This window comes from Quercus suber, unplaced genomic scaffold (genome assembly GCF_002906115.3).
Source record: "Quercus suber isolate HL8 unplaced genomic scaffold, Cork oak 2.0 scaffold_22, whole genome shotgun sequence".
Classification (NCBI taxonomy): Eukaryota; Viridiplantae; Streptophyta; class Magnoliopsida; order Fagales; family Fagaceae; genus Quercus; species Quercus suber.
In genome coordinates, this window is record NW_027069487.1 from 1,624,149 (window position 1) to 1,645,836 (window position 21,688).

The window sequence follows — 21,688 nt, forward strand, 5'->3', positions numbered from 1 at the left end:
TATCTACATCTTGATGATCAACTTGGTTGCTACCATTGAAGCTTAAAGATAATCAAGCGGGGGTGCTTGTAGCTGATTGAAGAATCCAAGAAAGAAAGAGTCTGTGGATTCGGAGCTTGCACGTGGTCGTGTCAGTAAGTTCTACTGGTGGATAGCATTAGGAAGTCAAGGGGGAGCTTGTAGTCCTTCTGTATGAACTTCAATTCTTTCGCATAGTGGATTCAGGTTTACCTTGAGGATAGCTAGGTCAAATCCTCCCTAGGTTTTTACAGTGTGGTTTCCTGGGTCATCATATCTTGTGTTCATTTATTTTCCGTTGCTTTATATCTTGATATGATTAATTGATTGCTTTAACCTAGAATTGCATAATTTGACTAAGTAACAACTTGGCTAATTAATCTAGGCTACGTAATCTGGTTGTTTAAGGGGTCTAAAACCGTTCAAGTGGTATCAGAGCAGGCAGCTTTTTTTGTTGGAGATTTATTAATCTCTGAGCTGATCCTTGACCCCTGTTTTCATGGATTCTTGGAAAATCTCTGTGCTAATTGTCAACTTGCCTATTTGCTGTCTTTGCCTTTTGTTGTTATTGGTAAATCTTTCTTAAGTATCTTGGCTCAATCACATGTGATAAGAATTATGTATGTTATACTGCTTTAACCGCCTTAAAGGCACGTGATTCTTGTCTTTGGTATTTGGATAGTGGTTGTTCCAGGCATATGACAGGAAATAAAGGCCTATTCAAAACACTCTTCGAAGGAAAGATTGGATAGTCACTTTTGGAGATGAAAGCAAATCTGTGATTAGAGGCATTGGTACTGTGGACATTCCAGGATTGCCAGTGTTTGAAGATGTTTGGTATGTTGATGGATTGAAGGCCAATTTACTCAGCATAAGTCAGATTTGCGACAATGGACTGAATGTTCTTTTTACCAAGTATGAATGTGAGATACTTGATGGAAGAGGTGACTTATGTGTGTTGGTGTAAGGACAGCTGACAACTGTTATGGCATAACACCAAGTGTAAACAACAAGTGCTTTAGTGCAAAGATTGATCAAGTTGATTTGTGGCATCAACGGTTGGGGCATGCCAATCACAAGCAGTTAGAGAAGATTTCCAAGTGTGAGGCAGTTATTGGTTTACCTAAATTTGAGAAGATTGATAAGTGCATTTGTGGACCATGTCAGATAGGTAAACAAGTAAAATCCAAGCATCCTTCTGTGACTAGTGTTCAAACTTCAAGACCTTTAAGTTATTACACATTGATTCATGGGTCCTGCCAGAGTTCAAAGTTTGGGTGGAAAGAAGTATATTCTAGTTGTTGTGATGACTTTACTAGATATACTTGGGTTGTGCTTTTGAAGGATAAAGCTGAGGCTCCTGAGAAGATGATACATCTATGCAAGAAATTGCAGGTTGAGAAAGATACTGTAATAGCCAGAATCAGAAGTGATCATGGAAGAGAATTTGAGAATACCAAGCTGGCTACTTTCTGCAATGATCAAGGCACTCACCAAGAGTTCTCATCACCCAAGACACCTCAACAGAATGGGATTGTGGAAAGGAAAAACTGGGTTGTGCAGGAGATGGCTCGAGTTATGCTACACAACAAAAATTTACCAAAATCCTTCTGGGGAGAAGAGTTAACACTGCTTGCCATACACTCAACCGGGTGTATTTTAGACCTGACTCCAAGAAGACTCCCTATGAACTCTGGAGAGGGAAGAACTGTGGTCAAATATTTCAGGATATTTGGCAATGACTGTTACATTCTGCGTGATAGAGAGAACCTAGAAAAATTTGATGCAAAAAGTGACAAAGGATACTTTCTAGGATACTCTTCCACCAGTAGAGCTTATAGAGTGTACAATCTGAGAACCAAAACAGTCATGGAATCTTCCAATGTTGTGATAAATGATGAAGGATCTTCAGAAACATTGTTCCTGCTCAAGATAAGCCCTAGAAGTTAATGACTCTTTTCCTACTGAGTATGTTGGGAAACATAGTGAGGACGAGCTGTTGGTGTTGAATGATACAGTCTCAGTACCATCAAGTTCAGAACCATCCACTTCGGTTCGTGACACTCGACAGATACAAAGTGAGCTCAGTCCTTCATCTGAACAGAAATAAATCACAACATCTCTTGTCAAACGTCCATCCTCTAGAGTGAGATTGAATCATCCTTCCACAAATATATTGGGCAGTCTGAATGATAACATGAGGTTGAGATCAAAAGCCTTGAATGTGATCACACACTCATGTTATCTGTCCCAATTTGAACCGAAGAAGGTAGATGAAGCACTTCAGGATGCTGATTGGGTAAATTCCATGCATGAAGAACTTCATCAATTCGTTCGGAATGATGTGTGGGAACTAGTTCCTAGACCGAAAATGTAAATGTAATTGGAACTAAATGGATCTTTAAGAACAAGTCAGATAACATGGCACTGTGATCAGAAATAAATCAAGACTTGTTGCACAAGGGTACACACAAGTGGAGGGAGTTGATTTTGATGAGACCTTTGCACCAGTGGCTAGGTTAGAGTCCATCCGGATATTGTTAGCCATAGCAAGTCATCTAAACTTCAAGTTATATCAGATGGATGTCAAGAGTGCTTTCTTGAATGGAATGCTACAAGAAGAAGTCTATGTTGAGCAACCTAAAGGCTTTGTTGATCCTCACAGACCTGATGATGTCTACAAATTGAAGAGAGCTCTCTATGGTTTGAAGCAAGCTCCTAGGGCTTGTATGACAGATTGACTGCATATCTCACTGAGCATGGATTCAAAAGGGATCTGCAGATACAACTCTCTTCATAAGAAAGGATAAGACTGGTTTTGTTGTAGCTCAAATTTATGTTGATGACATTGTTTTTGGTGCTACTAATGATTCTCTGCTCATTCTTTTGCAGATGAAATGAAGGCAATGTTTGAAATGAGCATGGTTGGTGAACTGACTTATTTTTTGGGATTGCAGGTGAAGCAAACGAGTCAGGAATCTACATCAATCAAGCTAAATATGCAAGAAATTTGGTCAAGAGATTTGGCTTGGACAAGGCTGCTCATGCTAGAACACCAATGGCTGCTAATGCAAAATTAACAATTGATCCATCAGGTGAGTCTGTTGATATTACTTTGTATAAAGCATGATTGGATGTCTGTTATATTTGACTCTAGTAGGCCTGATATATCTTTTAGTGTTGGTGTTTGCTCTAGATTTCAGTCCAACCCTAAGATTTCTCATCTAAATGCTGTTAAGAGAATTATAAAATATGTGAGTGGAACCTGTGACTATGGACTCTTTATAATAAGGAGTCTAATTTGTCTCTTGCTGGGTTTTCTGATTCTGATTGGGCTGGGAATGCTGATGACAGAAAAAGCACCACGGGGGGGTGTTTTTATGTTGGGCCAATCTTGTGGCTTGGATGAGTAAGAAGCAAAATCTGTTTCTTTATCCACTGCTGAGGCAGAATATATTGCTGCTGGGAGTTGTTGTTCTCAGCTTCTTTGGATGAAAAAATTGTTGAGTATTATGGGATACCTCAAGACACCATGGTTGTCTATTGTGATAATTCCAGTGCTATAGATATATCTAAGAATCCTGTTCAGCATTCTAAGACCAAACACATTGAACTTAGATATCACTTCATTAGGGATTTGGTAGAAAAGAAGATTGTTATTCTTGAGTATATCCCTACTGACTGTCAAAATGCTGACATCTTTACCAAACCGCTTGATGGAAGTAAGTTTGAAACACTTCGTCAAGTGATTGGGGTTCTTCGGTGTCCTTAGTCTCTTTTGGCTTTCTGGTCCTTGTGCTTCATTGTCTTCCTCTGTGACCATTGTTCTTGGTTTTTGTGTTTTCTTTTATTTTGTTCTAGGATTTGCATGCATTACATTCATGCATTTCATTCTAGGATTTATTTGTTTTCTCTTAATTTAAAAAAAAAAAAAAAAAAAAAGGAGAAAAAGGAGAAAAAAAAAAAAAAAAAAAAAAATTGGCAGTCACCTAGGCTTCTCGCTTCTCTGATGAGACTTCCCTAGTCAAATTTCAATTGGATCTGCCCTCATAGTGACTAAGGCTTGTGATCATATTCATGTAGTGAATCTTTGGGTGAAATACAAGTATAAAACCCTTGTATGGATGGTAAAATTAATTAGAGTTTTAAGAGGATTGTTAAAGGGAACCCAAATTCCTTTTGCCTTTTTCAAATTGTTAATTATAAGCCTTGAGTTGTGTAGGGGCCTTTTTTTACCAAGTGGGGCTGGGCTGCTCCTTTATGGTTGTAGGCCCAAGTGTTTTGGGTTGCGGGAGTCGAGACCGGTCCAATTGGAACTCAACTTGGCTGGCTTGTGCACAAGCTAGGCCTTGTCTGCCAGGGGAGCGCTTGCGACAGACAGTGCTGTTTTAAAGAAGCTTATGGCAGATAGACTTAATCAATAAAAAACAGAGCAATGTATTCTGGAATGACCAGATAATCTTTTTAGTAGTAAATGACCAAATGATTCATAATCACAATAATATGAACAATTTTGACAAACAAAGTAGTAAAGGCAAATGGTAAAAGAAAAAGATTAATCAACGAATTAAAGGGAACAAGCCCAGTTTGGTCCGTGAGGGCAAGGTCAGGGAGGAAGAACGCCTCTTCTCAAAAGCGATTAACCTCCGAGGAAAAGAAATTCCTGCTGCGAACATTAATGGATTTGAGGGAGGCGGACCTGAATGGACAATGCCCAGGACTATTCTAAAAGAGAGCAGGGATTTGAGAGGGAGAGAAGGGAAAGGGACCTATCGGTGCATGCCACTAACACTTGCTCTTTTCGCACCTTTCTAGTCTTTTCTTCGTGATTTCCACAACGGTAGTTTTTAGTATTATGCTCCTCTGTTTTTCTAAATATGTTACAGAGTCTTTCCTTTATGTTGTGTTGTATTGCTTTTGTTGTTGTGTTGTTTGTACACGGTAGAGGCCCCCTTTTTATAGTGCCTGTCGTGATCGAATTTTTACTATTCTACCCCCTAACCGCATTTGTTTGGTCTGGGCGCACTCGCCGACCATCACTGTTCTGTCTGTGAGTTCCTCTGTTACAGGCACAGACAACTTTTGTCTATTAGTCTGCTGCGACACCTCTTCCTGCCGCGGTGATGTTTCTCTCTCTATCCCTCATTGCATGCACCTATTGGTTCCAACTCGGTTTTGCCACTTTTGGGTGGTATGTCATCCCAGTAGGACGTATCCCCCAAAAGAGCTTAGGTAGGAACCTCAAAACAGGTCTCCCCCTTCTCCTCACCTCCAAATCATGCCCTCTTACCTCTAACCCACGACCCCACCACGTCTTGTATTGGCTGGGTACAGGCTGGTGGTGCCTGGGCCTTGCGCATGCATATGTCTGAAATCTACTTGCTGTTCATGCATCTGCCGTGGACTGGAGACTTTACTTGTATTGCCTACCGTCCGTTTCTGGCTTACCACGAACTGTTACTCTGATTTCCCGCTCCCATAGGGTCTGGGCTTTACCGAGTACTAGGCTTTGTGTTCTCTTCAACCCAATTCTTTAATTGTCTTGGCTTTCTGCCTTGTTACTTGGTCTTTCCTGCCGTGGGGATTTGTTCCTGCTAGGCCTCTTTTCAAGCCTGTCGTTCCTTTCTTTCCCCCAGTGGCTTAATATGGTCACTGGTGTTCTCGCTTGAGGGCTCCAGTGTCCATTTCTTTTCACTCGGGGCCTATCCGGCCCAATTACTTCCTTTGGACTTTCTCGGTCCATTTACTAACTTCGCATCCCATGGGTATTTACTAACTCAATTGGGCTTCTCTGGCCCAATTTCCTCATTCTCATACTTGGGGTTCATGGGTTCGTCATTATCTCCTACTTTCTTTGTTTACATTACTTTGAGCTTGCCGCGGCCCATTCTCACTTTTCCATACCACATAGTGCCCATGGGTGCTGTTTTCTCTCTTTCCTTTTAGGTCCACTTACTTCCTCAAGACCCATTTATTTATATTAAGAGCCTGTGATCCATTATTCCTGCCACTTGAGCCTAATGGTTTTTTTTAGCTTGCTGCTTATCTGCTGCCTATATTTCTGAGTTGGGCTGCCTTCTGCCTATTTAAAAAATGACCCTGAACAAGTTGTTTGCATTAATTATTCTCATTTAATCTAATCAAATCAACTACTAGTAGTATACCACTATACCCTTGCGTTGCATGCATGAATTAGGGATTGTTTGGATTTACTGTTTTCATAACTCTGTTTCCATAACTCATAATTCATGACTTAAAAATAGTGGGACCCATGGCTGAGAAGTCCATTTGGATTTTGTTTCTAGTTTTTGTTTCTATCACTTAATTTTCTGATTTTTAAGTAATGAGTTATGGAAATTGAAAACACATCTGAGGTGTTTTCAGTTTCTATAACTTTGTTTTTAATGAAATTTTTGTGATAGATTTACTGTTTAGCAGTAATGTTGGACTTTTTGGTTTTTTTTAATTATTATTTTTTTTGAAACAAAGCCCAGCCGCAATGTTGGACTTTTATTTTATTTTATTATTATTATTATTTTTTGAAACAAAGCCCTGCCGCAATGTTGGATTTTTTTGTTTTTTTGTTTTTGAAACAAAGTAACGCAAAATTGGGTGACGAGTGCCAAACGGGTGGGATTAATGTTGGACTTTTTTATTTTTTTTGTTTTTGAAACAAAGTAACGCAAAGTTGGGTGACGAGTGCCAAACGGGTGAGGTTGATGAAGTTAAGATATTTTAAGTGATAGGTGATAAATGATAAGTAACGAGTGATAAAAATTGAGTAAGAAATAATGAGTGATGAAAAGAAAAAAAAAACCTAAACATGGCCTTGATATCTCTGCCACCCTCTTGTGAGGCTGAGATATTTTTTGCATGAGTGCTCATGGAAACTGATAAATCTTGCCCTTTAATATAGATTAAAAAAGAAAAGAAAAGATATACATTCAATTAAAATGAAGAGAAATATATTAAAGGGGAAGTAAATTAAGGAAAGAGAAAACAATTTGATGTGGATTTTTCACATCAATGACGTAGTGAAAGGAAAGAAATAAAAGTGATGAATAGGTGTGAAAAATTGAGAACTTACAGATGGAAACCCTCCTGAAAGAATTCCGGATTCGATTCCTATTCGTAGCTGATATCCTGCTTATTAAAGGAAATAGATACTGTTCTTTCTCCGCGTGACTATGTGAGAGAGAGACTGAGCATAAGAGGGAGACCAGAGGCACTGCCCCACAGGGGAGGGTTTTATCATCAATTTCACATGCCCTGTTTTTAAGTCAAGTCAACAACTCTTTCTACTGGACAATAATTCCGTGGTGACCAGCTGTGAAGCACTACTTACATTTCTTTGTTATTTAATTTAGACTTAGACTGGACAAAATCACAAAATTCATCGACATGAGACGCGTTATGACCAAGAGCACTCACATAGAAAAATATGAAAAATATTAAATTATAATTTTAGCTCCCATCCCCTTAAAATATCACCCACATCAAATTAAGCATGCTATTTTTAAAATTTTTGACATATTCTCCACTGTATAGTGTTATCTTTAACACCCTACTAAAGCAAATTGCTAAAATTTTTTATTATTTTTTTCTTTTTCTCTTTCTCAGTCTCTCTTGTGTTGTTTCTCTCTCTCTCTCTCTGGATTAAAAAAAAGAATTATAAATAATAAATAAATAATATTTTAATAAAGTGGTAAAAAAAATAAAACTTTGATGTTGAGTATATTATAAAGTGGAGTGTTAAAATAGATAAAGTAGTGTTTTGAGATGCTAAATGCTATATTTTTTGACATATTAGATGAGAATGCTCATACGAGTTATGACTAATATGATGAATAAAACACCAATTCTACTACTTGCCCCACAACACAACTCAATTTGTAACGCATACAATACTAGATCAGAAAATAAAGAAAAGCCTCTTCAAATTTAAGAAAAATCCCAGTAAAACACCAATTGGGTCCGTCTCAAATTCCGCAATAAATTCAAGTATTACTTTATGAAGTAATTCTTATTAAGAAAATCTAGAGACACGGGGAAAATAAATAAACCACCCAAATTTCAGCCGGATTTTTATTTTTATTTTAGTTAGATTTAACAACTAGGTTTTTTTGATGATCGATTTAACCACTAGGTAAAATGTAATGTAGAGAGGCCTCGTATTGACTACTGTGACATTATGGTGTTGATTGTGAATAAGAAATATATGTTAATATCTATGTAATCTACAAAAAGTAATTAGGATTTGAAGCTTCGCAAGCATAGTTCTCAGAACCGGACCGGACCGGGAGGTCGGATCGTGAAAACCGTAAACCGTGATGAAAACCGGTTTTTTTAAACATAAAGAACCGGGCATTTGTGGCAATTCCGTGAACCCCTAAAACCGGGGTTGGACCGTACGAACCGGTCAAGAACCGTGCAGTCCAACCCTTTAGCATTTTTTTTTTTTTTAATAAAAATAACTTAACACAATTTTATTCTACTTAATTAAATTATCCATCTCTTACAAAGAATAGAAAAAAATTATAATTAAAATCCTTCAAAGATATTCAACTTTACTTCAAAAATTAATCATAAATTTTAATGTTTTCATGGTTATTATTTTATTTTATTAACTTTCTTATTTAATTATTAAATATATGCTTGAAAATCATTAAATTTCCCTCACATATATAGATATGTTAGTCAATTTTGCTAGTTTTATAAATTTAATATCTATATTTAGGCTTTAATTAATTATGACGTCATTACGGTTCAACCTCGGTTCGACCTCGGTTCAATCTCAAAAACCTTGAACCTCTCCCTTTTACGGTTCAATGAACGGTCCGGGTTTAAAAACCTTGTTCGCAAGAGCTTAAACACTTGAGAGAGTTCAAAGAAATGTATTCTTTTGGTGTAGTTTTGGGCTCCATTACTTGCATAAAGTTATTCCGAACTATATAACAAACCGTCAAATTGTTGTATTTTGGAAGAGATAAGTCAATAGAGAAGGTCTATATGGATTTACTAATTTTGCCAACTATAGGGGGTTTGAATCTCCTTAAAGAGAATGAGATTTTCGTGCCTTTGTCCGACATAGTTAGATTAAAATTCCAAATTTCTTGTAGTTAAAATATTATTTTATTATAATTTTCTTCAAAAAGTATTATTGTCTAAATTAGATTTTTACAATAGCAAGGAATGTGAATTTTATTCTTATTGTGTGTTTAGTGAATTGAAAGATTTGTACATAGTATCCGTTTGGATTTGCGTTTGCGGATCTATGTTTGCGTTCCTTTCCTTTTTTTTTTTTTTTTTCCTAATCACATGTTTTGACTTTTCAATAGTGAACAGTGTAACCGTGCACTGTTCACGGATCCCACAAACTTCACATTTCAGCAACTTTTTCATTAAAAATAGGTCCCATGGCACTATTCACACATTTAAAAATTATTTTGCTACAATGCTTTCAGTTTTTAGTTTCAGTAAAATAAGTCCTATCCGAACGGATCTATATTCTTTTAGTGCTCGTTTGGGAGGAAAGAATGGAATGAAATGAAAAGATTTGTGCATATTCAGCACTTTATTTTAAAATAAGGGGTTTAATAGTAATATTATCATAAAATAATTTCATTCATTTCCCTCTATATTACTTCTAAACAAAATTACTTACATTCCATTTATTTGCATTCCTTTATTTTAAAACATTTAAATAATGTTACTTAATTTCATTCATTTTTTTTTTCCATTCCTTTCCCTTGCTAAAATACTTTTTTTTTTTTTTTTTATTCATTCAATTTCATTTCTTTATGAACTTCCAAATGAAGCTTTAAGGTGAAAGATCTGCTCCTAGAACAACAATGCTAGGAACACAAAAAATTACACAACTTTTGTGAGTTGTGGTAGAATTTATACACTTGTGGCAAAAATTGTGTGTGCATATATATATATATATATATATTTATGTTCGTATAGTTTTTCATAGAACGTACAATTATAGACGATTCAAAAAGATGCCTAGTGTTGCCAGTTGCACTATGCCATCTGGCATTGCTTATGAAAGTTTGACTGTTTATTAGATTAGGTTCCAGCCTTTTTTTTTTTTTTTTTTGACTGAAGTGGTAGAAAGGTTCCAGCCTTTAGCAAGGCACCATGTTGACATTTGTGTATGCTGGTTAAAAGTTTTGTATTTTGATAGCTTTGGAATGGAAAGACTTATTATTAGTTATAAACAAATTTATCCATAGATTTGACCTTAACTCCTTAACTTTTTATTATAAAAAAGTGATAATGTGTTAGCTTTTTTTATTTTTTATTTTTTATAATGTGTTTCTTTTTTCTTATAAGAAACACATTATAAAAACAGCACCAAAACAGAGAAACCTCCCCTCAAAGGCTCCAACTCGTTTTTAAAAGGAAAGACTTAGGCTCTGTTTGGTAGAATTGTTTAACAATATATTTTCAGTTTTTAAACAATATTACATACATTTTTATATATTTTTTTTCATCCATACGTATTTTAAAAAAATACAAATAACGTGACTAGGACAATGTTACCAAATGACCCCTTATTAGTTATAAAAAAGTAGTTAACCATAGACTTGACCTTTAACTCATCATTTTTATAACAAAATCATAATGTGCTTTTTTTTTTTTTTTTTTTTTTTTCTAATATAAGAAACAAATTATAAAAATAAAGAAATTATTGTGTACTCCTGGATTATCATAAATGCTTACTCTCTCTTCTCACAAGAATGATTGATCCCTTTAATTAAATTCATGGTGGGATCTATCATTCATATGAAAGAGAAAACTATACATTTATATTACTTGAGAGTACCTAATAATTTTCCATAAAAACAGCATCAAAAGAAACCTCCCTTTAGAGGCTCTAACTCATCTCTTTATATAGCCATAAGCCATAGTGCCATACGTCCCGCCCTCCTCAAACCCACATATATCCTCTATAATTCCTAATGCTCAAACCTCCAACTCCCAAGCAACCAACAAACTCTCTGGTCTCCGCAACCCTTCTTTCTTTCTATTTTTTTTTTTTCAACCTAACTTCAAAGCCCCATCAGCCATGAATCCGATGAGTTCTGCATCTGAAATTACAGAAAAAGAACTTACCTTGAATGGCCAACTCCAAGTCAGTCAAGAAAACGTCTTTGCCCATCATGAATCTGATGGGGTTTCAACAGAATTGAAGTTGGGTTATGGTTCTTGCATCACCACAGAGAGGGAATTAAGTGAAAACTTGGCCAGTTTCTCTCTGTCAGAGACAGCTCGTGCAATCAAAAGAATGAAACTTGAAGAAGGAGAAGGGTCTAACGGTGTGTCATTGAAGTTGAAGGTTGGCTTATTTGATCCTTGGGTTATCAAGAAGAGGATCACGTTTAGTGATATTAACGTCGTAAAGTCCAGGCTCTTGTTACCAAAATACTTGGTTGAGAAGCATATTTTGCGACAATGGGAAGCAAGCATTGAAAACATCAAGAATAATGGGGTTCGAGTTGCTGTTTGGGATTGTGATACCAAGTCCGAACATCAATTGCTGTTCAAACAGTGGGGTAATGGGACTTATGTCCTCATTGAAAACTGGAGTATGGGATTTGTGAGGAGGAGGGGCCTGAAGGAAGCTGATGAGATTGGACTTTACTGGGATCAAAGCAATTCAAGATTCAGTTTTACCATTCTTAAGCAGGCTTTAAGCAATTAGTCCTCCGCTGTTGGTCAGCTTCATTTCCTTGCTAATTATGTACTGCATATATCTGGTCTGAAAGATTGAAACATTGTTATCTTTTAAGCTAATAAGCCTTCGTTTTTCCCCTATGTAGTAGCTTACAACGCAGAAGAAGAAATGGAGAAGAGTGAACCTATTTCATTCTTTTTCTTTTTTAAATCAGTTTCCTTTCCTATGTTCTTAAACCGTCATGGAATTATCCAAAAAATAAAGCTAGATTTCGTAATAGTTTACAAAATCCGAATACAGGTCCAAGCAAAATCTGAATGTGAATTTGATCAATTGTAGGTTTCAGGAGTCCAGGGAAGGGTTGGTTCTTGTTTCAATTCAATGTATTTCTATGCTTTTACTTCCGTATTTTTGGAGGTATCTAATTCTTCAGTTTTGGTTGTTTCCCATAAGAGCTGTGTTGCAGCATTTATTGGAACTGAAATAGTAGGGTTGAGGGTATGCATGCTTTCATGGGGTAAAGGAAACAATAGGACACAAAGGAGAGGCAGCTTTGTACGTACATACGAGGTTCTCTGTACTTGTAATTTTTTGGGGATGACGATGAAATACATGAATAATGGGTGTAGAGAATTAAAGATTGGTCAGCAGCTGAGCTGACAGCAGCTTATTATATTTTCCAGTGAGATTCTGAGAAAGGTGTCCTTGACTTGTTTGCATGTGTTTTACGTGGCCCAGTATGAAAACCTAGGGTATAACATATTGACATTACACCAGATATCTGGAATTATAAATGGAGAGCAATAAAAAGAAAGGAAAAAAAAAAAAAAAAAAAAAGACAACTCATGGTGAGTTGCAGTAAAAATTGTAAGAATTTTTGTTTTTTTTATATTTCTAAGCATTACTCTTTTGACGAAGTACTCTTTGGACGAAGTAGATTATAAGAGTATCAGCATTAATTATGCTAAAAAAATGTCATTTTGATATACTAAATAATTTTTTTATTTACCATACATTACATCTCTTATTTTAAGACATCACCTATTAAAATAATTAAAAAAAAAAAACTCCTACCTTTTATTAAAATAAAATATTAAACAATGCCAAAGAATCTTTGGACATAAGCCGCGCGATTGCTTTTTGGCCACCACCTCCTTCGCAACAACCATAACTCCATCACCAGTGATCTTCTACAGTTTCGACCTCAACACCCACACCCACACCCATCATGGCTCATCAATCACAACCCTCTGTTCAAGGACGGAGCTATGTAAAAGGGTGGGGGGCATGGACCCCCCCTCCCCCCAAAATTTTGAAAACTTTTAAAATATGTATAATTATTTTAATTTTTCAAAATTTAGTCTACAAAAATAAGAATTGACCCTCTAAATATTTGAATTAGTGTAATGATGCTCTTAAAAAAAATTGGTCTAATAGTTATAGAGATATTATTTATTTTTCGTAATTCTATTTTTTATTGTAAATTATACTCTTATATCTGCTAAATATTTAATAAAGTTTGACACTAAACATGTCTGAATCTATCTTTTTCAACTTGTTAAGTAGTGATGAACAAGTTATTGACTCATTAAAAAAAATTTGTCACTAAAACTACCCATGAAATGTCTTTTTAGTTGCCATATAATAGGTTAGAGCAAAATATATTTAAATATGTTCAAAGCTTAACTTATTTCTCCAAATTTTGGATCATTCATGTTTTTGAAAATTTCATTAATTCAATTGAAAGATTTTTTTTTAACTTACCTTAGTATAAAATTTGATAATTTGTATTGAAAATGAAACTTTTTGAGAATTTCACTATGAAAATAGTAAAAATAAATTTTATTTTACGAAAGACCACCATCAAACATAATTTTAATTGAAAATACTAAGTTTTTTTTTTCTTTGGGTGTGTGTATATATGTGTGTATGTGGGAGTTGTCTTGATAAATATATTAGTGCAGCAACTTAGCCCCAAACAAAAATTCCTGACTCTGCCGTTGCTTCTGTTGCTCTCTTTAACCAAGAAACCCACCAACAACGCCTCCAAGCTTTATTTTAGAATTCATGCACACACTAAGCTTCATCAATGGTGTAAACCAACTCTGTTATGAGAGAGAGAGAGAGAAAATATCTGAATGTGTATGAATTCGTATATACAATAAACAAGTTCTGCTTCTAATATATGAAACAAAGAGGCGGGAAAAGAACTAACTAACCAACTAACCAATAAGAAAATGCCAATTGTTCTACTATATAGACAACTACATGTAGTAGCTTAACACCTATATACAAACGACTTGTAGTTTAGGAATATATACAAAACTATCAGTTCTTGATCTTTACATTACTGAACGACAACACATCATCTAACACTCCCCTCAAGAAGAACCGTAAATGTTGATTAAGTTCATCTTGGATAAGAGATATAAGAACTGCTTTTGGCTAAGAGGCTTGGTGAACAAATCTGCTAGCTGATATCTTGTAGGCACATGGAAAGTTTTGATCACTCCATCTTGGATTTTCTCTCTAATGAAGTGATAATCAATTTCAATATGTTTGGTTTTCTTATGAAATATTGGATTTGCAGTAATGTATAAAGCTGCTTTGCTATCACAGTAGAGAGAAGTTGGTGTTTGTGTATGTGACAAAAAGTACTAAGTAAAACAATTAACTACACTATCTCACTAGTCACACTGGCCATGGTTCTGTATTCTGACTCGACAGATGATCTTGAGACAACTTGTTGTTTTTTGAACTTCCATGATATCAAGGACTCACCTAGGAACACACAAAAGCCAAAAATTGACCCAAGAAGACGACAGAGACTACGACACGCCGTTTTGTTAATAACTTGTGGGGCTGGACTAGGCATACATGGATTACATTGTATAATTGGGCCCAAAACTTTTATTTTTAAAACTAAATTACATTTGAAGTCCTAAAAATCTTGCATGGTTATTTTTCCCCCCATTTTTAAGTTTGGGTTGGTTGAAAAGCTAACCTTTTGTTCTATATATATATATATATATAAAAGCTAACTTTTTATTTTGCCTAGCAAAATGGCCTGACAACCCAATATAACGTGATCACTACATCTTCTTGAATTGGTTTGGATCTTGGAGGTACTATGGATTATGTTGGGTTGAGAATTTTCCAATCTAATCCATGCATAATATTAGTATATAGTTCTGATAGTGATCACGCCATAATATGGATAACCCTTACACAGGCAATAATCTCCACGTTCGTGTTGCTTCACAAATGTAGAATTGTTTTAGTAGGGAGATATAATTTTTGGGTAAGATTATAAGTGTAACTCTTGAATTAGATATATTTGTTTATTAACAAATATGTCCATTTTCAATGGTGCATGATTGTCTATAAATATAGGGACTCCATTTGCATTTGGACACAATTAGTTCTCTGTGCGTACACAAGACTTCACAATTAACACTTGAAAGCAAGCAAATTTTGAAGCATAAGAACATAGGCTAGCAACGTTTAAGATAGATTGCACACCAATGCACTCAAGAGTGTAATGTTGTGTGTACACATGACGTGGTTTGACTCACCATACTCTCACATTATTAAACCCTTTGAATGTGTGATGCCAAAATGTGACCAACTAATCATCAAGATGCAAGAAAAGTGAGAGGATTATAAGTGCATGATTCTCCTAGATCATACAGATGTTAAGGAATATTATTGTGTTCCATGAATGCAAGATTTCAGTCTCAATGTGCCCCATGATATGCATGGTAAGTTAATCATTCTTCATGTGTATGTGACTGTACTTTTGGTCTCAGTGAGCTGCTGTTGCTTGGTTCCTGGATGCTGACTTTGTAGAGAGGTGATGGAGATATACAACTACTCTCAATCAGAAAACAGTTAAAGTATGAGAATGAAATTATTCATTTGTTATTCAGGATGCTGGATATCAGAAACTGAAGCCTATGCAATCAACTCAAGATTTTCAAACAACTGAAAAATTTTACTGTCATAGGAGAGGTAATCCCCATTGGTTCTTTCATAAATGAGTTTCAGAAATTTTAGTTGTCATGAATATTTATATACTTCCTTTCGAAAATGATCTTTGCACTTGTATTTCAGAGGTAATCCCCATTTTCTTTGCACATGTATAGTAAGACCCAAGAACATCACACATATAATAAACAGTACGTCATGGTTACATTTTTATTAACATATCAGGATTGAATTTGTTCATACTTAGCCTTTGTAGTAAAATATTATATCTGATCTTGAAAGCTTTTCCCATTTAAGTCTTTCCTTTTCAAAGCTATCAAAATCTACAACTAGCACACACAAGAGTCAAACTTGGTGATTTGCTAAAGGCTTGGACACAATGTAATGAACAGTTACAGTTTCATAAACCATGCCATGATGCCAGATTGTATGATTGCAAATGGCAACCCTGGCCATCTTTGAGAATTATCTATTATGGCACTTTCCCGAAGCAGGTCTTCCAGCTTAAAGGAATATGTTTCAATTCACTAAAAATGCAGTAAGAAAAAAATTCACATCCCTTACTACTGTAAAAATCTCATTTAGAAAAGAATACATTCGCCTTCTTTTCTCCGTTTTGTAGATAATGTCAAACCCATAAATCTTAAATCAGTTGGATAAAATTTCAAAAAACAGCACTCTTAAGAAGCTTATGATGAAAAGGATCATATGAGAAATAAGGAGAAGTACATGAGAAAAGCTAGTAATACATAAAATGAGCATCCGTACCACACAGAGATCAACTTTGTTACTATGATGGAAAAATGGTTATATTGGCTACAGTGTAAATACCTCGGAGAAAGAACATGATGCAAAAATTAATCAATGACCCCAACAAGCCTGTAGAGAAGTATAAAAAGAGCATTGACAACCTTATATAACCGCAACTAATATGTATTTGATTAGTTCTTATCTGCATAATTGGGGTCAGAACCAAGTTCTATCCTCTCTCCATTTTTTTTCCCACGCTTTTATTTTTAATTCCAGACCATCTAGTGTAATTTTATAGCCTAGGTTTCAAAACTCTGCACTCACTGGAGAATAAAAGCTGCTGTCAGCTAAGCTGCTGACCAATCTTCCAATTCTCCAAGACACCCTTTATCCATGTATTTCATCCTCATCCCCAAAAATTAGTACTAATCCAATACATTATACAAGTACAGAAAGCCTTATACAAAATTGCCTTCCCTTTGTGTCCTATTGTTCCCTTGCCCCATCAAAGCATGCATACCCTCCACCGCTCTAGCTATTTCAGTTCCAACAAATCACTCATCTCTTATGGAAAAAAGCTGAAACTGAAGAATTCGATACCTCCAAAAATACAGAAGTAAAAGCATAGAAACACATTGAATTGAAATGAGAACCAACCTTTCCCCTGAGTACTAACAAATACAGTAAAATTTTGATCAAATTCACATTCAAATTTTTCTTGGACCTGTATTCAAATGTTGTAATCCGTTGCGAAATCCAGCTTTATTGTTTGGCAAAACATTAAGTAGTATGTAGAGAGATGGAATTTGTATTTTAAACAAAGATAGGAATTTACTCAATTGTATCAGCAGTAACTAGATGAGTACAGTACATATCAATAATATCAAAGCTATACAAAAGCTCCACATTAGGCTAATTCTATTGTTCTGAATTTAACCAGGTGCACTACCACAGCTTCCAAACATGACCAATATGATAAGAACAAAGGAATTTAAACTGATTTAGAAAAGAAAAAGAATGAAACAATCCACTGTCCTATTTTCTCCTATACAGCTATCTTGTAATACCCCAAGTTGTACAAGCTACTACATGGGTAAAAAGAAGACAGATTAGCTTAAACTAAAAGTTACCATCTTCCAAGCTTCGACATCAGAGGTATTAGACAGTTACCAAAGAATTCTATGAGGATTAATCACTCGAAGCCCGATTGAGAATGCTAAAACAGAATCTTAAATTGATTCGATCCCAATAAAGTCCAATCTCATCATCTTTCTTCAAGCCCCTCCTCGACACAAATTCTTCAGTCCATTGTCCAATGAAGCCGAATGTTGCATTAGTACCTGTCTCCTTATTAAAGAACAATTGATGTTGGGAATTAGTATCACAATCCCAAACAGTAACAGCAACTCGTTCCCCAATCTTAATGCTGTCAACGCATTCTTTATCCCAATTTGGCAAAATATGCTCTTTAACGCCAACTACTGGTAAACGGAGCCTGCCTCGGGTCTCACTGTCTGTAATTCTCTTCTTGATAACCCAAGGGCCAAAACCAATAGGCCCTTCTCCTTTTTCAACTTGATGGCCATCAAGTTTCATTCTTTTGTTTCCACTAGATGTAGCTGGCAGAGAGGAACTGGCCAGGTTTTCATTTGCTGTCCTCTTCTTGGTGATGTAAGAACCACAACCCAACTTCAATTCTGTTGAAACCTCTTCAGATTCAGTATGAGTTTTGGTTTCGAACACGTTTTCTTGATGATTGTCTGGAATAGGTAAAAAATTATGGAAGATAGGTTCTTCCTTTGTACTTTCAGAAGCAGAGGAAACAATAATCTCATCAGTTGTGAGATTATCTTTCTTGGCCTCAAGTGTTTCCGATGAAAGTTCTCTGCTTTGGCCATCTTTTCCTTCTTGGTTTCGCTTGGTTTGTAGCACACTCATAGGCTTCTTCATGGCTTCAGAGAGTGAAATGCAGGACCTTAGGCTTAGAAGAAAGAAACGGTTACAGAGAGTTTGTGTGTTTCTTGCAGGTTTCTTGGAAAGAAGAGAAATATGAAAGCCTTTGAATTTTTGCCGCCTCTGTGTTTTTCTTTTTATACCAAAAGGGAAATTAGTTAGTTAATTTAGTTGGGCCATTGAACCAAAATTGTTAAGAACCCATTTTTATTAGGCTGAGCCTGGTGATGATTTTGTTACTTTGTCCACATATATCGTCCAATGCTAATCCATCCCTCTTGTGGGGTATAGATCTAATTTCAGGATTTGGGTCTTGGTTCAATTAGTGGATCATTAGTCTAACTGCAGACCCAATTAAATTGAAATAAAAATTAATACTACTTTATAAAAAAAATAAAAAAATGTTTAAAACTTTTTTTTTTGAGAAGGAAAGATGTTTAAAACTTGATTGGTGAATTTATAAAAATATAAAAATAAAATTATACAAAATATTCATAATAAAAAATATAAGCTTATAATGATGATATACTTTAACACAATATTTATTATTGAGCTCTCATTATACAAGGTCAACAAAAATAGCTCTTTTTTTTTTTAACTAATTTTATATATAGATTAATTATTGGGCTCTCATTATACAAGGTATACAAAAATAGCTAATTTTTTGTTACCCAAAAAAAAATCCTTAAATTTCATATATAAATACAGGAATTAATATTCAAACAAAATACAATTATGAAAAAGAAAAAAAATAAACATATGTTATTTGGGTCATGATGTCCAAATTTGAATATACTCAACATCAAACTCATATATATATATATATATATATATTGATTCGTGACCCAATAAGAATCTTGGATACATATATAGTACAATGGGATTAGGGACTTAGGGGCCGAGATATGAATAAAAAAAAATTTGAAAATCCGAATTAGCACCCATATAATGTTAACAACTATCAACAAATGAAAAGACAACAAATTGATTATTTTTTAATACATTATAATGCAATTATCTATTAAAAGGGAAATCGATACTTTTTTAAATTTCATAATCATCTATGATTAATTTGTACTAAATGCAATAACAATAGTAAATAAAAAAACAAAAATATGTTAAAACTATAACACTAATTTGTTACTAAGATTGTTGATAAGATTAATTATTTATGTCTAGTATTACTCTTTTATCTCTTTGATATAATTATAAGAGAAAAGTTAACAGATGCCTTAAGAGCATTGATTTAGAAAATGTTTTTAGAATTTTTTTTTGAAAAAATAAAAAATGAATTAATTGTTTTGATAGCTTCTTCTTCTTCTTCTTTTATTTTTTTTATTTATTTTTAATTTCAATGAAAGTTATGTTAAAACTTTCTAATAATAGTTTATTATTAATAATTAATTGCTCTAAGGGTACCTGTTAATATGACCATAATTATAAAGATGCCAAACTAAAAGACAAAAAAATATCTCAACAAATAACCACTATATTAATTATTCTAATACTCACTCCATTGGCCCACTTGAGACTATATATATATATATATATCCTATAATCCACCCAATAGCATCAAAACAATTATTAAAAAAAAAAAAACACACACACACACACGCACACAATTTTCATCATTCATTAAGAGCATCGACTCTAGCAGTCTTTCCAATTTTTTTGAATGTTTGAAGAATGAACGGTTTTGTCTATCTACTTTTTCACATAAACTTTCCAATAGACTCTCTAATATTTATCTATTCTAATTTAAATATTATTTCTTTACTTATTATTATTATTATTATTACTGTTTTTTGAAAAATCTGTTACAACCCACGTTACACCTAAATCATAAATACCAAAAACTCTTTTGCATTCAACAACACCCAAATCTTGAAAACTAGATTTCCAACAACACTCAAATCATATCATCCAAATCTTAACCCAAATTTTATCCCCAACAACTCTCAAATCCCAAACTGATATTTTATCATCCAATAACACCCAAATTAAACTCTCTCAATTGTATTGTCTCTTTGTTTATATTTTTTATTTTTTGGGGGTTTGGTCTCAATGTCTGTCTCTTTACTATCTTGCATATTATTTTATAAATATTAACTATTTAGTTTTAATTTAGTAAGAGAGATAGAGAGAGTAAGATCTTTTGGTTCTCACATAACTCATATCTCAATTCTCATAACTCATATATAATTCCTCATTTTCTCTTAACTCATTCCACACCTTATTTGGCTCCAAAATTTCCTTGGTTTTTGTTTTGTAAAAAGTAATTTTGAACTTAATTGGTGGGACCAAATACAGAACTACAACTGTCAAGAGTAATAAAAACTCCTAAACCAAAATAGCCTAAATGCCACTGTCACGAGTCAATCCAACCCATCATCATATATGGTTGGGTTTAAAAAACTCAACCTAATCCAACCTATTATAGAGGTTTAACTCATGTGGATCAGGTTGGGTAATATTTTTTATTTTAAACCTGAGCGTTAGAATGGTAACAACTAGCGGTATTACAAGTGTCCTCCCATCGTCTAAAACATTCCACTTGGACAAAGTTTGGAAGAAAGAAAGTTTCAGGTCTTGAATTGATCTCTCACTCCCTTTATAGGTTCGAGCATTCATTTCCCACCAAATAGGATATATTTTATTCTTCTCATGTCTAGTTATGATCCTAATGATAATTATGCAAATTAGCAGTTGGTTTTGTGATCTGCTTATGTAAGAGCAAATCTTTCTTTAATTTGCTTATTAAGATGGTGTTTCAGTTTTAGCTTTTATTTTTCAAATGGGTACATTGTTTTTCTTTTTACCGTTTTTTTTTTTTTTTTTGAGAATCTTCTTTTTACCGTTAACAGTGAATTTAGTTTATTTTGTAGCAAGCGTAGTTAAATGTTCAGAATTCATGTAATAAAAATTAAAAATAAAGATCTCCCTTTCACGAACAAACCTCTCGAAACAGTACAAAACATTACATAAGATTAAAGACAATAAATTTGCATGCACGTATAACGTACATGCCTTGATCGATGTCTGAACTGTCTTGAAATACAATTTATAGGGACCCATCTTAATTTTGGGGCACAACTAGTAAATAAAACGGAGCCTATGATCAGAACGTAGTTAATTTCTTCAACTTTTTCCATTAGTTCGTACTTTCATTGATCACAAGCTGCAACTGTTTCGATCTCTCCAGTGGCGGCTTCAAGAAATTTTATCATGGTGGTCTTTTAGAAACTTAAATTAAACAATTTAATAAATATAGAACTTTATATATTGATAACAAAAAAA

General features: G+C 34.4%; 2 protein-coding genes across 2 annotated transcripts; one reads left to right on the forward strand and one right to left on the reverse strand.

Annotated features, from left to right (window-relative positions):
* The first annotated feature begins 11,092 nt into the window (after window positions 1–11,092).
* Window positions 11,093–11,728, forward strand: LOC112003305 (putative B3 domain-containing protein At1g78640). The gene has a single exon (XM_024035491.1). It carries the CDS (start codon window positions 11,093–11,095, stop codon window positions 11,726–11,728), a length of 636 nt encoding a protein of 211 aa, XP_023891259.1.
* Window positions 11,729–17,626: 5,898 nt separating this feature from the next.
* LOC112003304 (putative B3 domain-containing protein At1g78640) lies at window positions 17,627–18,388 on the reverse strand. The gene has a single exon (XM_024035490.2). It carries the CDS (start codon window positions 18,386–18,388, stop codon window positions 17,627–17,629), a length of 762 nt encoding a protein of 253 aa, XP_023891258.1.
* Between the last annotated feature and the right edge of the window lie 3,300 nt (window positions 18,389–21,688).